The 11,413-nt window shown below is 57.6% G+C and overlaps 2 protein-coding genes across 3 annotated transcripts; one reads left to right on the top strand and one right to left on the bottom strand.

Moving 5' to 3' along the window:
• The first annotated feature begins 1,411 nt into the window (after positions 1-1,411).
• Positions 1,412-5,104, top strand: CDC42EP1 (CDC42 effector protein 1). The gene is made up of 3 exons (XM_049626301.1): positions 1,412-1,618; positions 1,698-2,408; positions 3,722-5,104. Exons 2-3 carry the CDS (start codon positions 1,946-1,948, stop codon positions 4,360-4,362), a joined length of 1,104 nt encoding a protein of 367 aa, XP_049482258.1. The 5' UTR covers positions 1,412-1,618; positions 1,698-1,945; the 3' UTR covers positions 4,363-5,104.
• Positions 5,105-5,455: 351 nt separating this feature from the next.
• Positions 5,456-10,616, bottom strand: LGALS2 (galectin 2). Of its 2 annotated transcripts, XM_049626311.1 has the most exons (4): positions 10,596-10,616; positions 7,266-7,348; positions 5,954-6,110; positions 5,456-5,780 (listed from the first exon to the last, which is right to left on the bottom strand). In XM_049626311.1, the coding sequence occupies exons 1-4, from the start codon at positions 10,599-10,601 to the stop codon at positions 5,634-5,636; spliced, it is 393 nt and encodes a 130-aa protein (XP_049482268.1). In that variant the 5' UTR covers positions 10,602-10,616; the 3' UTR covers positions 5,456-5,633. The 2 variants fall into 2 exon arrangements, with proteins under 2 accessions (XP_049482268.1, XP_049482267.1); XM_049626310.1 differs by lacking the exons at positions 7,266-7,348; positions 10,596-10,616 and adding an exon at positions 6,259-6,780.
• Between the last annotated feature and the right edge of the window lie 797 nt (positions 10,617-11,413).

An 11,413-nucleotide genomic window follows, 5' to 3' on the forward strand; every position in this document is an offset into this window, starting at 1 on the left:
GTATTTAAAAACAAGTGGAAAAAAAAAAGTTGAGGCACACATCTAGGTCTTATCAACTTTTATCAGCTGAGGCCCCACACCTGTGGAGGTAAGTGACTTGCTCAAGGTCACCCTGCGAGGCCTTTGAATCCCCCACCTACCCTCACTTGGAAGGTGGCAAAGGGTGATCCTTTGGTGTGAAGGTCATCACTAAGATCTCTTGTGATTGAACCCCTGTTGATTTGGCACCTGTCTGGTGCGGAGCCCAGGCTGGGTGCTGGGAGGGAGGAAGGCAGGAAAATCCAGGCAGCCGCCCCACCTTCAGAGTGTGTTGCCAATCTAGGGAGACAAGACGGGGCTCCAGGAGCCGATCAGAGGGCCATGAGTCAGAGGCTCTGAGTTCAAGTCTCAACTAGCTCTCTTGATAGGACCTGGAGCAAACTTGGACCCTTTGTGGGCCACAGGAAAACCAGAGGTCAGACCGTAGGCTCATAGGTGTCCTCCAGACTGCACTTTCTATGATGCTAGAAGGGATGGGGTCAGACCAGAAGAAGCTTAGAGAAGGTTGGGGCTGGGGAGGAGGTGGGGGAGATCAGGAGGGGACGGAGTGGGGAAGGAATCGCTTTTGGCACCTGCTGAGCTCTTTCCAAAACTTGTTCCCTGACAACAAGGCTCCTACGTCAATTTGAAAAATTAATGGTAAAGGTCTTTCCTGCGGGCCTTCTCAGAGCCTTGAATACGCTCAGGCATGCAGTAGGCAGCTGGAAAAAGCCACTTTTGACCACAGGATCCTTTTTCCAGGAAGCACCTTGAAGGCGGAGGGTTCTAAGGAACCTCTGCGCAGGCTGTTTACACAGCAGTGCACAAAGCCTGTGGCAAGGCACCTCCTCCCTCCTGGCCTCTCCGAGTGAAAGACAATTTCACCCACAGAGAAGGGAGGTGATTTGCTCAACGCGCCCGCAGAAGAGAATGTAGCTTGGGGCTCGAGGACTCTGGGTCGGGAGGGCTCTGCCTCACCATTTTTACTATGTAGCCTCAAGCAAGTCACTTCACTTCTCTGTGCCTCAGTTTCTCCTCCCTAAAATAGTGCCTCCCGGGGCGGCTGGGTAGCTCAGTCGGTTAAGCGCCCCACGCCAGCTCCGGTCACGATCTTGCGGTTTGTGAATTTGAGCCCCGCATCGGGCTCTGCACTGATGGCGTGGAGCCTGCTTGGGATTCTCTCTCTCTCTCTCTCTCTCTCTCTCTCTCTCTCTCTCTGTTCCTCGCTGCTCGCTCGCTCTCAAAATAAGTTAACTTTAAAAAATGAAAGAATACAAAATAAAATAGCACCTCCCTCCGGGGTGTCGTGTGAATGACACGAGTAACAGGTCATTTCTTGGCACTTAGTAGGTGCTTCATAAACGGCCTCCGTACAAGGACCATTCATGCTTTTTACAGAGAGACGTCTCAAGCGTGCAGCTCGATGAATTGTTTCGTGCCCCCCTCTGGTCCATACCTGTTCACAGGCAACAACCACAATTCCTACTGGGTCACTATTGTTTGCTTTGCCTGGTCCTAAGCGTCGTCCTCCTCCCGGAATTGTCCGGCCTGTCGTCTGCGCGCCCGCTCAGCACGTGGGCGGTATCCCCCATCGGGGTTGGTGGGTATAATCACTTGTTCCCTTTCGCTGTGTGACCCAGGATCCCCAACGGGGCCTACCATCGTTGTCTTTCTTTCAGGTCTCCACCGCCGGGCAGAGAGGAGCATCTGGTACCTTCTCCGTGTCGGGACAGGCATCCGTAGCGGTTTCCACGGGGCCGAGAGCCAGGCCTCAGGGACACGCGAGGGGGCAGCACCTCAGGAGCGCACAGGAGCAGCCTCCGTCCACCCCCCTTCCTCTGGGAAGGAAGGAGCTGAGAAGTGGATCCTGAGCCCCGGCCCCGGGGAGGGGGGGGCCCGGACCATCCACCGTGAAGAGCGGGAGCTGATGCCAGGCCCCCAGGGGGCCGGAGGAGCCCCTGCCATGAGCCTGGGCAAGCTCTCGCCGGTTGGCTGGGTGTCCGGCTCACAGGGGAAGAGGCGGCTGACGGCAGACATGATCAGCCCCCCACTCGGCGACTTCCGCCACACCATGCACGTGGGCCGCGGCGGGGACGTCTTCGGCGACACGTCCTTCCTCAGCAACCACGGTGGCAGCTCGGGGAGCACTCACCGCTCACCCCGCAGCTTCCTGGCCAAGAAGCTACAGCAGGTGCGGAGGGTAGGGGCACCGCCCCGGCGGATGGCTTCCCCGCCCGCACCCTCGCCTGCTCCGCCCGCCGTGTCCCCCATCATCAAGAACGCCATCTCCCTGCCCCAGCTCAACCAGGCCGCCTACGACAGCCTCGTGGTCGGCAAACTCACCTTCGACCGCAACCCTGCCAGCTCCACAGACGGCCACTCCGGTTACGGTGAGGGCCTGGGCTGGCCACTCGTTCGTCAGGTGCCGAGGCCCAGGGTGTTCGGTGGGACGGCCGAGCCACCAAGTGAGCTCTTTGCCCCGCGTTAGTTTGGTCCCACCGTGGAGGTCAGGCCCGAACCCCAGACCATGGAAGGGGTTGGTGGGGGGGTGGGGCGGGGACAAGGGTCGCAAACCAGCTCACTCCGCAAAGCGCGCTGAGGTTGAGAGGGGAGGGGAGGGCGGTCCAGCTCTCCCCGACTCTAACTCGCTTCCCTGTGTCCGGGCCCGTGGCTGAACCAGCCCGTCCCCTTCCACGGAAGCAGCCCCCTCGTGTCAGAATGACACGGTGGCGAGACCGAGAGTCTGGGCTCTGGATTAGAATCCTGGTTCTACCCGGTGTCCAGCACGCCGGCTGACCTCTGCAGGCTCAATCCTGGCCTGTATGTGTAATGGGTCCATTAGGGTCATTGCTAAGACTCAGCGACAGGACATCGGGGCTTGTTGCTGTGTTTTTGTTATTTGCACAGAACCTGACAAATTTGGAAAAACCACTCACGCGGACAGAAGCCAGGGGGCCCTCCTGGCCGTGGTGGGGGACTGGCAGGTGCAACCTTAGCTCCGCTGGACAGCTCGCCTTGGGAAGCAGGGCCCCTGCTGCCACCTGGTGGCCGTTCTCTGCCCTGTGGCTTTGCCCCACTGCCAGGGGCTTCCTCGGGTGCTCCGCCCCCAGCAACGCAGCTCAAAACTCCGCTGAGGGCTGGTCCACAGTGACCACACTGTGCCTCGGGCATGGTAGTTTTGGAGCCAGAGGCTGGACCAGAGGTCCTTTGCAGGGCATCCGCCTGTCCTTTGAGTCTGTGATTTCTGTGCAGTCAGACCCCAGCTTGCTAGTTCCTTCCCCGTGCCCACAAACCCATCCACGTGCTATGGGTTCGCCGGCAGCCATCGGCCACTGTCATGCAAGAGGACCGTGGCCATCAGTTGGGACTGCGAGTCAGGACGTTTTGAGCTCCAGGCTTGCCTCTGCCCCCTTCAGACCCTATGACCCTGGGCAAGCCTCTCCCCTTGTCCCAGACTGAGCCTTCCCTTTCTACGTCTGCAAAGTGGGAATGAGAATTGTGTCCATTTTCAACTTCTGGGTTGATAGAAAGATCCTGTGAGAAACTTCAGGGTTCGCTATATTGGAAAAGATGGGAGAATCTGAGGCCGGATGAGAGAGTGACGTGTTAGAGGCCACACAGCAAGCTAGGGTTGGTCCTGGCCCTCCCCACCCCGATTCCTGGTTAGGGACCCCAGCTATGACCCTTCTCCCCATTCTTCTAGGCCCGGACTCCGGGTTCTGCACTATCTCCCGCCTGCCTCGCCCGGAAAAGCCTCGTGACCGAGAACGTGATAGTGCCTTCCCCTCCGAGCCCGAGCTTCGCCGCTCTGACTCCCTCCTGTCCTTCCGCCTGGACCTCGACCTGGGGCCATCTCTCCTCAGCGAGCTGCTGGGGGTCATGAGCCTTTCAGAAGCCTCTGCAGCTGAGACGACCCCAGCCCCTGCTTCAAGTTCCCCAGCCCCTGCTTCAAGTTCCCCAGCCCCTGCCGCAAGACCCCCAGCCCCTGCCTCAAACCCCCAACCACGTGGACACTGCCCCAATGGGGTGACTGCCGGGTTGAGCCCTCTGGCTGAGGTGAGGGCCAGTGTGGTGGGAGAGGGTCCCCGTATACCTGCTGACACGGCCCCTAGCAGGCACTGGGGAGCAGGCTGGGGGGGCAGCCAGGGTAGCCACCGCTATACTGAGATCGATGCCCGGCGAGAGCTAGCGGGGGTCCTGCCCCAGGCTCGGGCTTCTTGGGAGAGCCTGGACGAAGAGTGGGGGGCACCCCAGGCGGGCAGCAGGGCCCCCGTGCCCAGCACGGTGCAAGCAAACACCTTTGAGTTTGCTGATGCTGAGGAGGACGATGAAGTCAAGGTGTGACCAGCTGGCCGTGGGCTCAGGACCCTGCCAGGGCTCAGGGCACTGCCCACGAACAATGCAGAGCCAGCACCGAATAGCTACGTCCTGTCCACGATAGATGGGAGAACCCAGTTGCCCCCAAGCCCCTCCACGCCTCTGCAGGACAGACATGGGAGGGAGGCCGGAGGAGACCAGGCTTGTTCTGGGACCTGGGTGTTCCCGTGGGCCCTGCTGGGCTGCATTACCTAGCCCCTTGCCACTCTGGACCCAGGGCCGTTCCTTAGGCTCACCCCCCACCCTCTGCCACCCCCACTGGCTGGAGAGCCCAACCTCACAGTATAGCCTTTGTGCTGGAAAAGCTGTCCTTGCTGGGGCGGGGGGGGGGGGGGGGGGGGGGGCATACCACCCAGGGCCTTTGTCTCCTCTCCCTAAGGGACGTCCTGCCCCAGCTCATCCCAGAGCTGCCCCCAGCAGGGTCCCTCCTGCACCCGTCAGAGCCCCAGCCCTTGCTAAGGCTGCTTCCCCAACATTCCAACTCCAGAGAAAAGTCAGGTGCGACCTCACAGGGGAGGAATCCCACCTTCCTGTGCACCCCAGACCTGCTTCTGGGTCCTGATTAAAAAAGGCTTTTTGATAAAAGGCGTCCTGCAAGATGCTTGGGGACTTGGGAGAACAAAGTCAGCTCCACCTGCTTAAAATACCTTCAGTATCGGGTTTGGAAAACCAAAGAATCTCTCCCCCCCCCCCAACCCACACCCCCAGGGCCCCCAGTGAGGGGAGGGGCCAAAGCAGGGGGTAATGAGTAACCAGGCTGGAATGAATGTTCCAGCGATAAGAGGCCCAGGTGGGAGCCCTTATCTACAGTTCCTGGAACAGCCCCTGGCCCAGGTGCCTGGAACCGGGGCCTGCTCCGTAACCCCCGCTCCGTAATCACTAATCACTTGCCCCGGTGATAACTGCGGACCGAGAGGCTGCAGCGGGTGCTTAGAGGTGTTTGGGAGAATGTCCCAACCCCCACCTCTCAGTGCTCCGACCTTATGCCTCAGTTTCCTTCCCTGTCGCACGAGGCTGCTGGGAGCGCTATGGGAATGACCACAAGCACTGACGCAGGAAGGCTAGGTAAAGGTGGCTTCTTTTGTCTGGTCTCAGCCTCAGGGGAGGGAAGTAGGGTCCCAGGGGCAGGAACTGCTGGCCAGCAGCCGGGACTCAGCGGCCGCTGATCTGTGACGGAGCGGGAGCTCAGGATCGGGAATCCGCAGTGGGGTCTTTGACTCCGGTGCGGTGCTCTCCGCTCAGTCGATCTTGAAGGAGGTGATGCTCAACCCACCCTGTATGCTCAGGTAGCTCAGGTGGCTGTGGCCCATTCTGTTGGGGAAGGTCAACTGGTGCCCGTCTGACAACTTCACTTTGAATCCGTCATTGTCAAAGGTCACAGTGAACTGCGGCAGGAGGGAGGGTGTCAGGGAGGCCGGAGGCCCTGGAAAATGGGCCACGGCAGCCCCGGGGTTGGCCTCAACAGTGCCAAACCCAGGTCTAGGCCAGGGTGCCCCCCGCCCCCACCTGGGCTCTCTCTTTGACACCCTCCTCGGGCGCCTCTCCCCTCTGACCTCACCTTGACCTCTGACCCTGGGCTGAAGCACATGTGACCATCCTTCTGCTCCTCCCCCCAGGTGCCATCCAGTGAGTTGCAGACAATGACGGATTCACTGAAGCGTGGGTTGAAATGCAGGTCGACTTTAGATGACCCCTGGCCCAGATTAAGGGCAAATCTGCAGGGAAAGGGGGTGACAAGGATTAGGGGCCGGCCCTGGGTAAAGCTGCTTGGGTCGTGGGGTCTTGGTTGACCACAAGCTGAAAGAAATCCCAAAAGAAAAGCGTTAACAGAGGCCTGTGCCTTAAAACAAAGGAGGTGACAACCTGCTCGGACTCAGCACTGGAGCGTCATTCCATTTGGCACAGGGACTAAGGCTCTCGACAGGAGGGGGACTGATAGTGACAATCTCAGGAGTTCGGGGTACCTGTCCTTGGGGGAGAGAATTGTCCTTAGGTATCTGAAGATCCGCTGAGTGTGGCCATGAACGGCTAACCTCAAGTGGCGAGCTCCCTGTCATTCCAGGTATTCGATCAGGGGGCCGTGTGACCTGTTGACAGGATCCCTACAGCCTGGGTCAGACCGCCAAGGTCCCTGAGAGTAGAACATTCTGAGTCATGAATAGGGTGCCTTCGCTGGGAGGTTTCAGACCATGACCGTATACTTAGGGAACCCAAGTAGGAGAAAGGAGCGATTTTCCTCTTGGCTCCTACCCTACGCCTCTGCCCGCCTCTCCTCAACCAAAAGCGGTTGCGGATCAGTCCCAAGAAATTCTGTAACCGTGTTCTGCCCACGGGAGAGCCCGAGTGCCGAGCTGTTAACAACGGAATTAGAAGTGCGGCTAGTTCTAAGGGAGAGGATACAAAAGAGACCACTTGGCGCCCCCTGGTGGCTCTCTCTGGTGTAACGTGTGTGAAAGGCTGGCCTCTGCCCATTCAGCTGGGTGAGGAGGGCGGTGGAGGGGGGGGGGTGGAATTGGCTTTCCCTAGAGACACCTGACCCACAGGGGGCTGGGCAGATCTCTAGGGGCTTCTCTGCCTACCCCCTTCAGTGTCTTTGGGGGCCACGGAGTTGAGCAAATAGCACGAGTTGTGAAATTCTGGGGGTCCCCAAACCTAGCCTCGGAGGTGAAGGCAGGCCCCTAACAGGAGGGGAGCCAGCCGGGGGCATGGCAGGGATGTGAGCACGAGCAAAGGATTTAAAAAAAAAAGGCCCCTGAGGTCGCTCTCCCCTGTGACCATCTCACAAGGCTGCCCTGCCTGCCCCCACCTTCCAGGCCTGTGGACAGCCCCCCTCCCCGGGTCGGGCCCACCCGGCCTCTCCCCTTGCTCACCCAACGGCGTCACTGGCGATCTTGCCCTTGATCTTCAGGGTTGAGCCCAACTTCATGTCCATGTTCACGATCTCAAAATTTCCCTGTGCCAACGGAGAAGCACGTCACGCACATGCCCAGAGCCCTTCTGCTGGCGGCCCCCATTCACAGGCACCTTCTCACGGGGCACTGAGCTGGGAAGGGAAAAAGCTAGAGTGCGCTGGTCAGAGCCTTCTAGAACTCCCTCTTCCCTGCTTTGCTTCACTCTCATCCACCCAGCCTGATGAGAACAGCTGAATGTGGACACATGGGGCCCAGCTGGGGGATCCTCAGTACGCCCATCTGTGAAGTGGGTACTGTGGTCTGTGCTGACCTTACAGTTCCCAAATAGGTTCAGGTGATGAAGGCACCCTTAGCAGAACCCCCCAAATGAGGATGTGTTCAGCTTCTGCAAAACCTTGGAGCCATTTTACTAACAGAAAGTGATTGTATCAGAGGCGTGCAGGGCTTGGCCCATCCAAAACCAGGAACTATAAAGCTCTGTAAGTCACATGTCTTGACATGTCCTATCAAAGTCCCTCTCCAGACCTTACTTTCCTCATCTATAAAATGGGCTCATTTGATTTATCCATTCACAACCAGTGCTAAGCCGCCCCCTCTGTGACAGACACTGCTGGGGGCCCTGAGGTTAATAGCAACCACCTTCAGGCCGTTGGGAGGGGCAAGGTCACGTTTGCAGAGCCCCAGACATAGAGGCCGGCATGAACTACAGGCAAATCGAGGGACGGATATCATTATGATTACTTGCTGTTATGATCCACTCACTCCTTTTTCCATAGGACCTTAACAGCGCCTAGATTTCTATATAGCACAAGTTTCCCACAGCTGCTCTGTGGTTAAAGGAAGGATCTTGAAGCTATCTCTCTCTTTTTTTTTTTTTAATGGGGAGGGAGGATGGCTATTTTTTTAAATGCTTATTTATTTATTTTTGAGAGAGACAGAGAGACAGAGACAGAGAGGGAGACAGAGAATCCGAAGCAGGCTCCAGGCTCTGAGCTGTCAGCGCAGAGCCCGGGGAGGGGGGGGCGGGGTGGGTTTGCTCAGACCCACAGACCGTGAGATCTCGACCTGAGCGGGCGTCAGACACCCAACCGACGGAGCCACCCAGGCGCCCCTTGAAGCTATTTTCAAAGCTCATTACCCAACACTTACAAAATGTCCCTTTTTCCACATCCATGCTCGGAAGGCGTGTGGTTGGGGGTGGGGGGGAGAGGACACACGCAGCAGGTACTGAAGATCTCAAACATCCCGTGGGAGAACACGTTTACGTTGTGCGATTTCTGTTCACAGATTTTGGGTTTTTTCCTGGAGCCCGCACGCCTGAAACTCACAGGCCTGGGGCGCTTTGCTGACAGCCAAGGGCAGCGTCCTTGGGAGGATAGTCAATGCTCCCCCACTGGCAGCTGCCTTCTTTTTACCAAGGGGGAAGGCGATCCAGTGTGCACACACACGGCAGGCTTGCCCGGCTGTCCCAGGGGCGGGACATTTCAAAAGGCAGGTCTGAAAAGAGGCTGTGCGCAGCCCAGGAGAGTGGAGCCAGCAGCCCCCACAGTGGTGAGGCGGGATGACTCTTTGTCGTGGGGATGGCCCGTGCATCCGAGGGTGTGGAACTGGCAGTCTGTATCCACCAGATGCCAGAAGCACCCTCCCCGCCAGTTGTGACAAGCACAAATGTCCCCAGATGTGGCCAAATGCCCCCCGGTGGGAAAAATCTCCCCGCCGTTGAGAAAACGGGGGGTTAGAGGCAGGAGAGCCTCACCCGTCAGAGGGACGCTTGGTGTGACAGCTGGATTGCCGTCTTGAGAACCAGACAGGCTGGGTTAAAATTCTCCTCCAGCGTCTCACAGATAGACAAGTTTGCCGCTCAGAGACAAGGTTATCCGGTCCCTCCCAAAGATGTTCAGACGTTACCAGAAACATAGATGTCCTGCCACAAAGCAAGCTGTCACAGATGGGCGCTCTGAGGCGCACACACGGCTACAAGCAGACATCGTGAGCGGGCTGAGTCTTCTCGTCTCCCCCCAGTTGCCCCCCCCCCCCCCCCCCCGGACCCTGGACCAGTCAGGCTGGGGCCCGTGTAGGGAAGAGCACCCCCATTCCCTTACCACCTCCTGGGAGCTGCCTGGCTGAAACAGAAGGAGCAAAGCCCCCCAAGGATAGAGGTGGGGGTTGCTACAGGACGGGAGCACCAGAAAGGCCAGGGGCAGGTGCCTCTGGACAGAGAAGGGTGCCGGTGGGAGCATGCAGACCCGGGATCCCTGTCCTCACTCAGCAAAGTCTGAGAGAGACAACGGGGGGCAAAGCCAGTTTGGGGAGTGGGGCAGGAGTCGGTGGTCAGGGATCGAGTCCCGACCCTGCCCCTGGTTGGCTGAATGACCTGGGGCCAGCTGCCTCTCTTTCTGGGCCTCGGTTCTCCCATCATTAATGTAGGATATTTGGACTAGGTGATCTCTGGAGAAGGAGGAAAGAGAGGGCAGGGATGGGACGACCAGAGAAGGGGAAAGACGGGAAGGTCTCTGGGCCACAAAGTTGCCCTTGGGAGGCAGGGGGTGGGGAGTGCATCATCCCTGCCACACTGACCCCTCCAGTCACGGTCACATCCTGCACCTTACAGGTACTGGCTTGAACAGCGTCTCCAGAAAAGTCACGTCCACCTGAAACTTACGGATGCGACCCATCTGGAAACAGGGTCTTTGCAGATGTAATCAACTTAAGATTTGTTTAGGGTGGTCCTTCAATCCAATGTGACTGGTATCCTCATAAGAAAAGGGAAGAGAGGGGCCCCTGGGTGGCTCAGTCCGTTGAGCGTCCAACTCTTGACTTCGGCTCCGGTCATGATCTCACGGTCCGTGAGTTCGAGCCCCGCGTCGGGCTCTGTGCTGACAGCTCAGAGCCTGGAGCCTCCTTCAGATTCTGTGTCTCCCTCTCTCTCTCTGGCCCTCCCCTGTTCATTCTCTGTCTCTCAAAAACAAACGTTTAAGAAAAAAAAGTTAAAGCCCAGTAGATGTTGGCAGTTATTATTACGGACGAGATACGGAGTCTAGAGAGGGGAAGAGGTAGGTTCCGGCTCCCCCAGCAGGGTGGTGGTGGAGGGAGCGGAGAACATCTACCCTAGAGGACTGTGGACACCGTCTGTCCGACTTGGTCAGTCTACGGACAGGGAAACTGAGGCCCGGAGAGGGGCAGTGGCTTTCCTCCAGCTGCGCTCCCCCTGCCCCCCACCAGCTGCCCCACTGAAGCACAGATGTGGGAAATGGAGGAGGTGGGCAGTGGGCAAGCTGGCATCCTCACCGACATGGTGGCAGCTCCCGGTGCGGCTCCTGGCGACTCCTGGAGGTCTGGGCTCAAGATCACGCCTCACAGCCCAGTTTATATTCTAGAATATTACACATTAACTCCCCCAAGGCCGTACATGAGGACTTTGGTCCCTCCTGCCCGGGTGTCTGCCCCCCTCACATCTCCCAGGACGGATGAGACGCTCTTCGTCCGGGCACACCCAGCCCAGCCCGGAGCCTCCTGCCCCGTGCCCGGCCCAGCACAGGACCGGCGCCCAGCCGGGCATCGGAAGCCAGCACAACCAGCAGGTGAGCTTGGCAAGCCACCCAAGGTCCTGAGCCCCACTTCCTCATCCTGGAACAGGGAGACTTGCTGTGCGAAAAGCTCGAAGCTTTTAAAAAAAATAAAATCTTAAAAACAAACAAACAAGTAAATAAATAAAATAATAAGTAATAAATAAAATAAATGTTAAAATAACAATAATAATTAAAAATTTTACAAAAGCTCAAAGCTTTTAAAAAAAGTAAAATCTCAAAAATAAATAAATTAATTAATTAATAAGTAAATAAAATAAATTTTAAAATGATATTTAAAAATTTTACAAAAGCTCAAAGCTTTTAAAAAAAATAAAATTTTGGGGCGCCTGGGTGGCTCAGTCGGTTAAGCGTCCGACTTCGGCTCAGGTCACCATCTCACGGTCCGTGAGTTCAAGCCCCGCGTGCGCTCTGGGCTGATGGCTCAGAGCCTGGAGCCTGCTTCCGGTTCTGTGTCTCCCTCTCTCTCTGCCCCTCCCCCGTTCATGCTCTGTCTCTCTCTGTCTCAAAAATAAATAA

Source organism: Panthera uncia, chromosome B4 (assembly GCF_023721935.1).
Source record: "Panthera uncia isolate 11264 chromosome B4, Puncia_PCG_1.0, whole genome shotgun sequence".
Taxonomy (NCBI): Eukaryota; Metazoa; Chordata; class Mammalia; order Carnivora; family Felidae; genus Panthera; species Panthera uncia.

Bases quoted from the DNA above. Each gene is read 5' to 3' on its own strand.
- CDC42EP1 (XM_049626301.1), top strand. From the start codon at position 1,946: ATGCCAGGCCCCCAGGGGGCCGGAGGAGCCCCTGCCATGAGCCTGGGC. The intron at 2,409-3,721 runs GTGAGGGCCTGG...CCATTCTTCTAG, and splicing joins AGACGGCCACTCCGGTTACG to GCCCGGACTCCGGGTTCTGC.
- LGALS2 (XM_049626310.1), bottom strand. From the start codon at position 6,452: ATGACAGGGAGCTCGCCACTTGAGGTTAGCCGTTCATGGCCACACTCA. The intron at 6,111-6,258 runs GTTGTCACCTCC...CTTTCCCTGCAG, and splicing joins CCAGTGCTGAGTCCGAGCAG to ATTTGCCCTTAATCTGGGCC. The intron at 5,781-5,953 runs GTGAGGTCAGAG...CTCCTGCCGCAG, and splicing joins GCCCAGGGTCAGAGGTCAAG to TTCACTGTGACCTTTGACAA.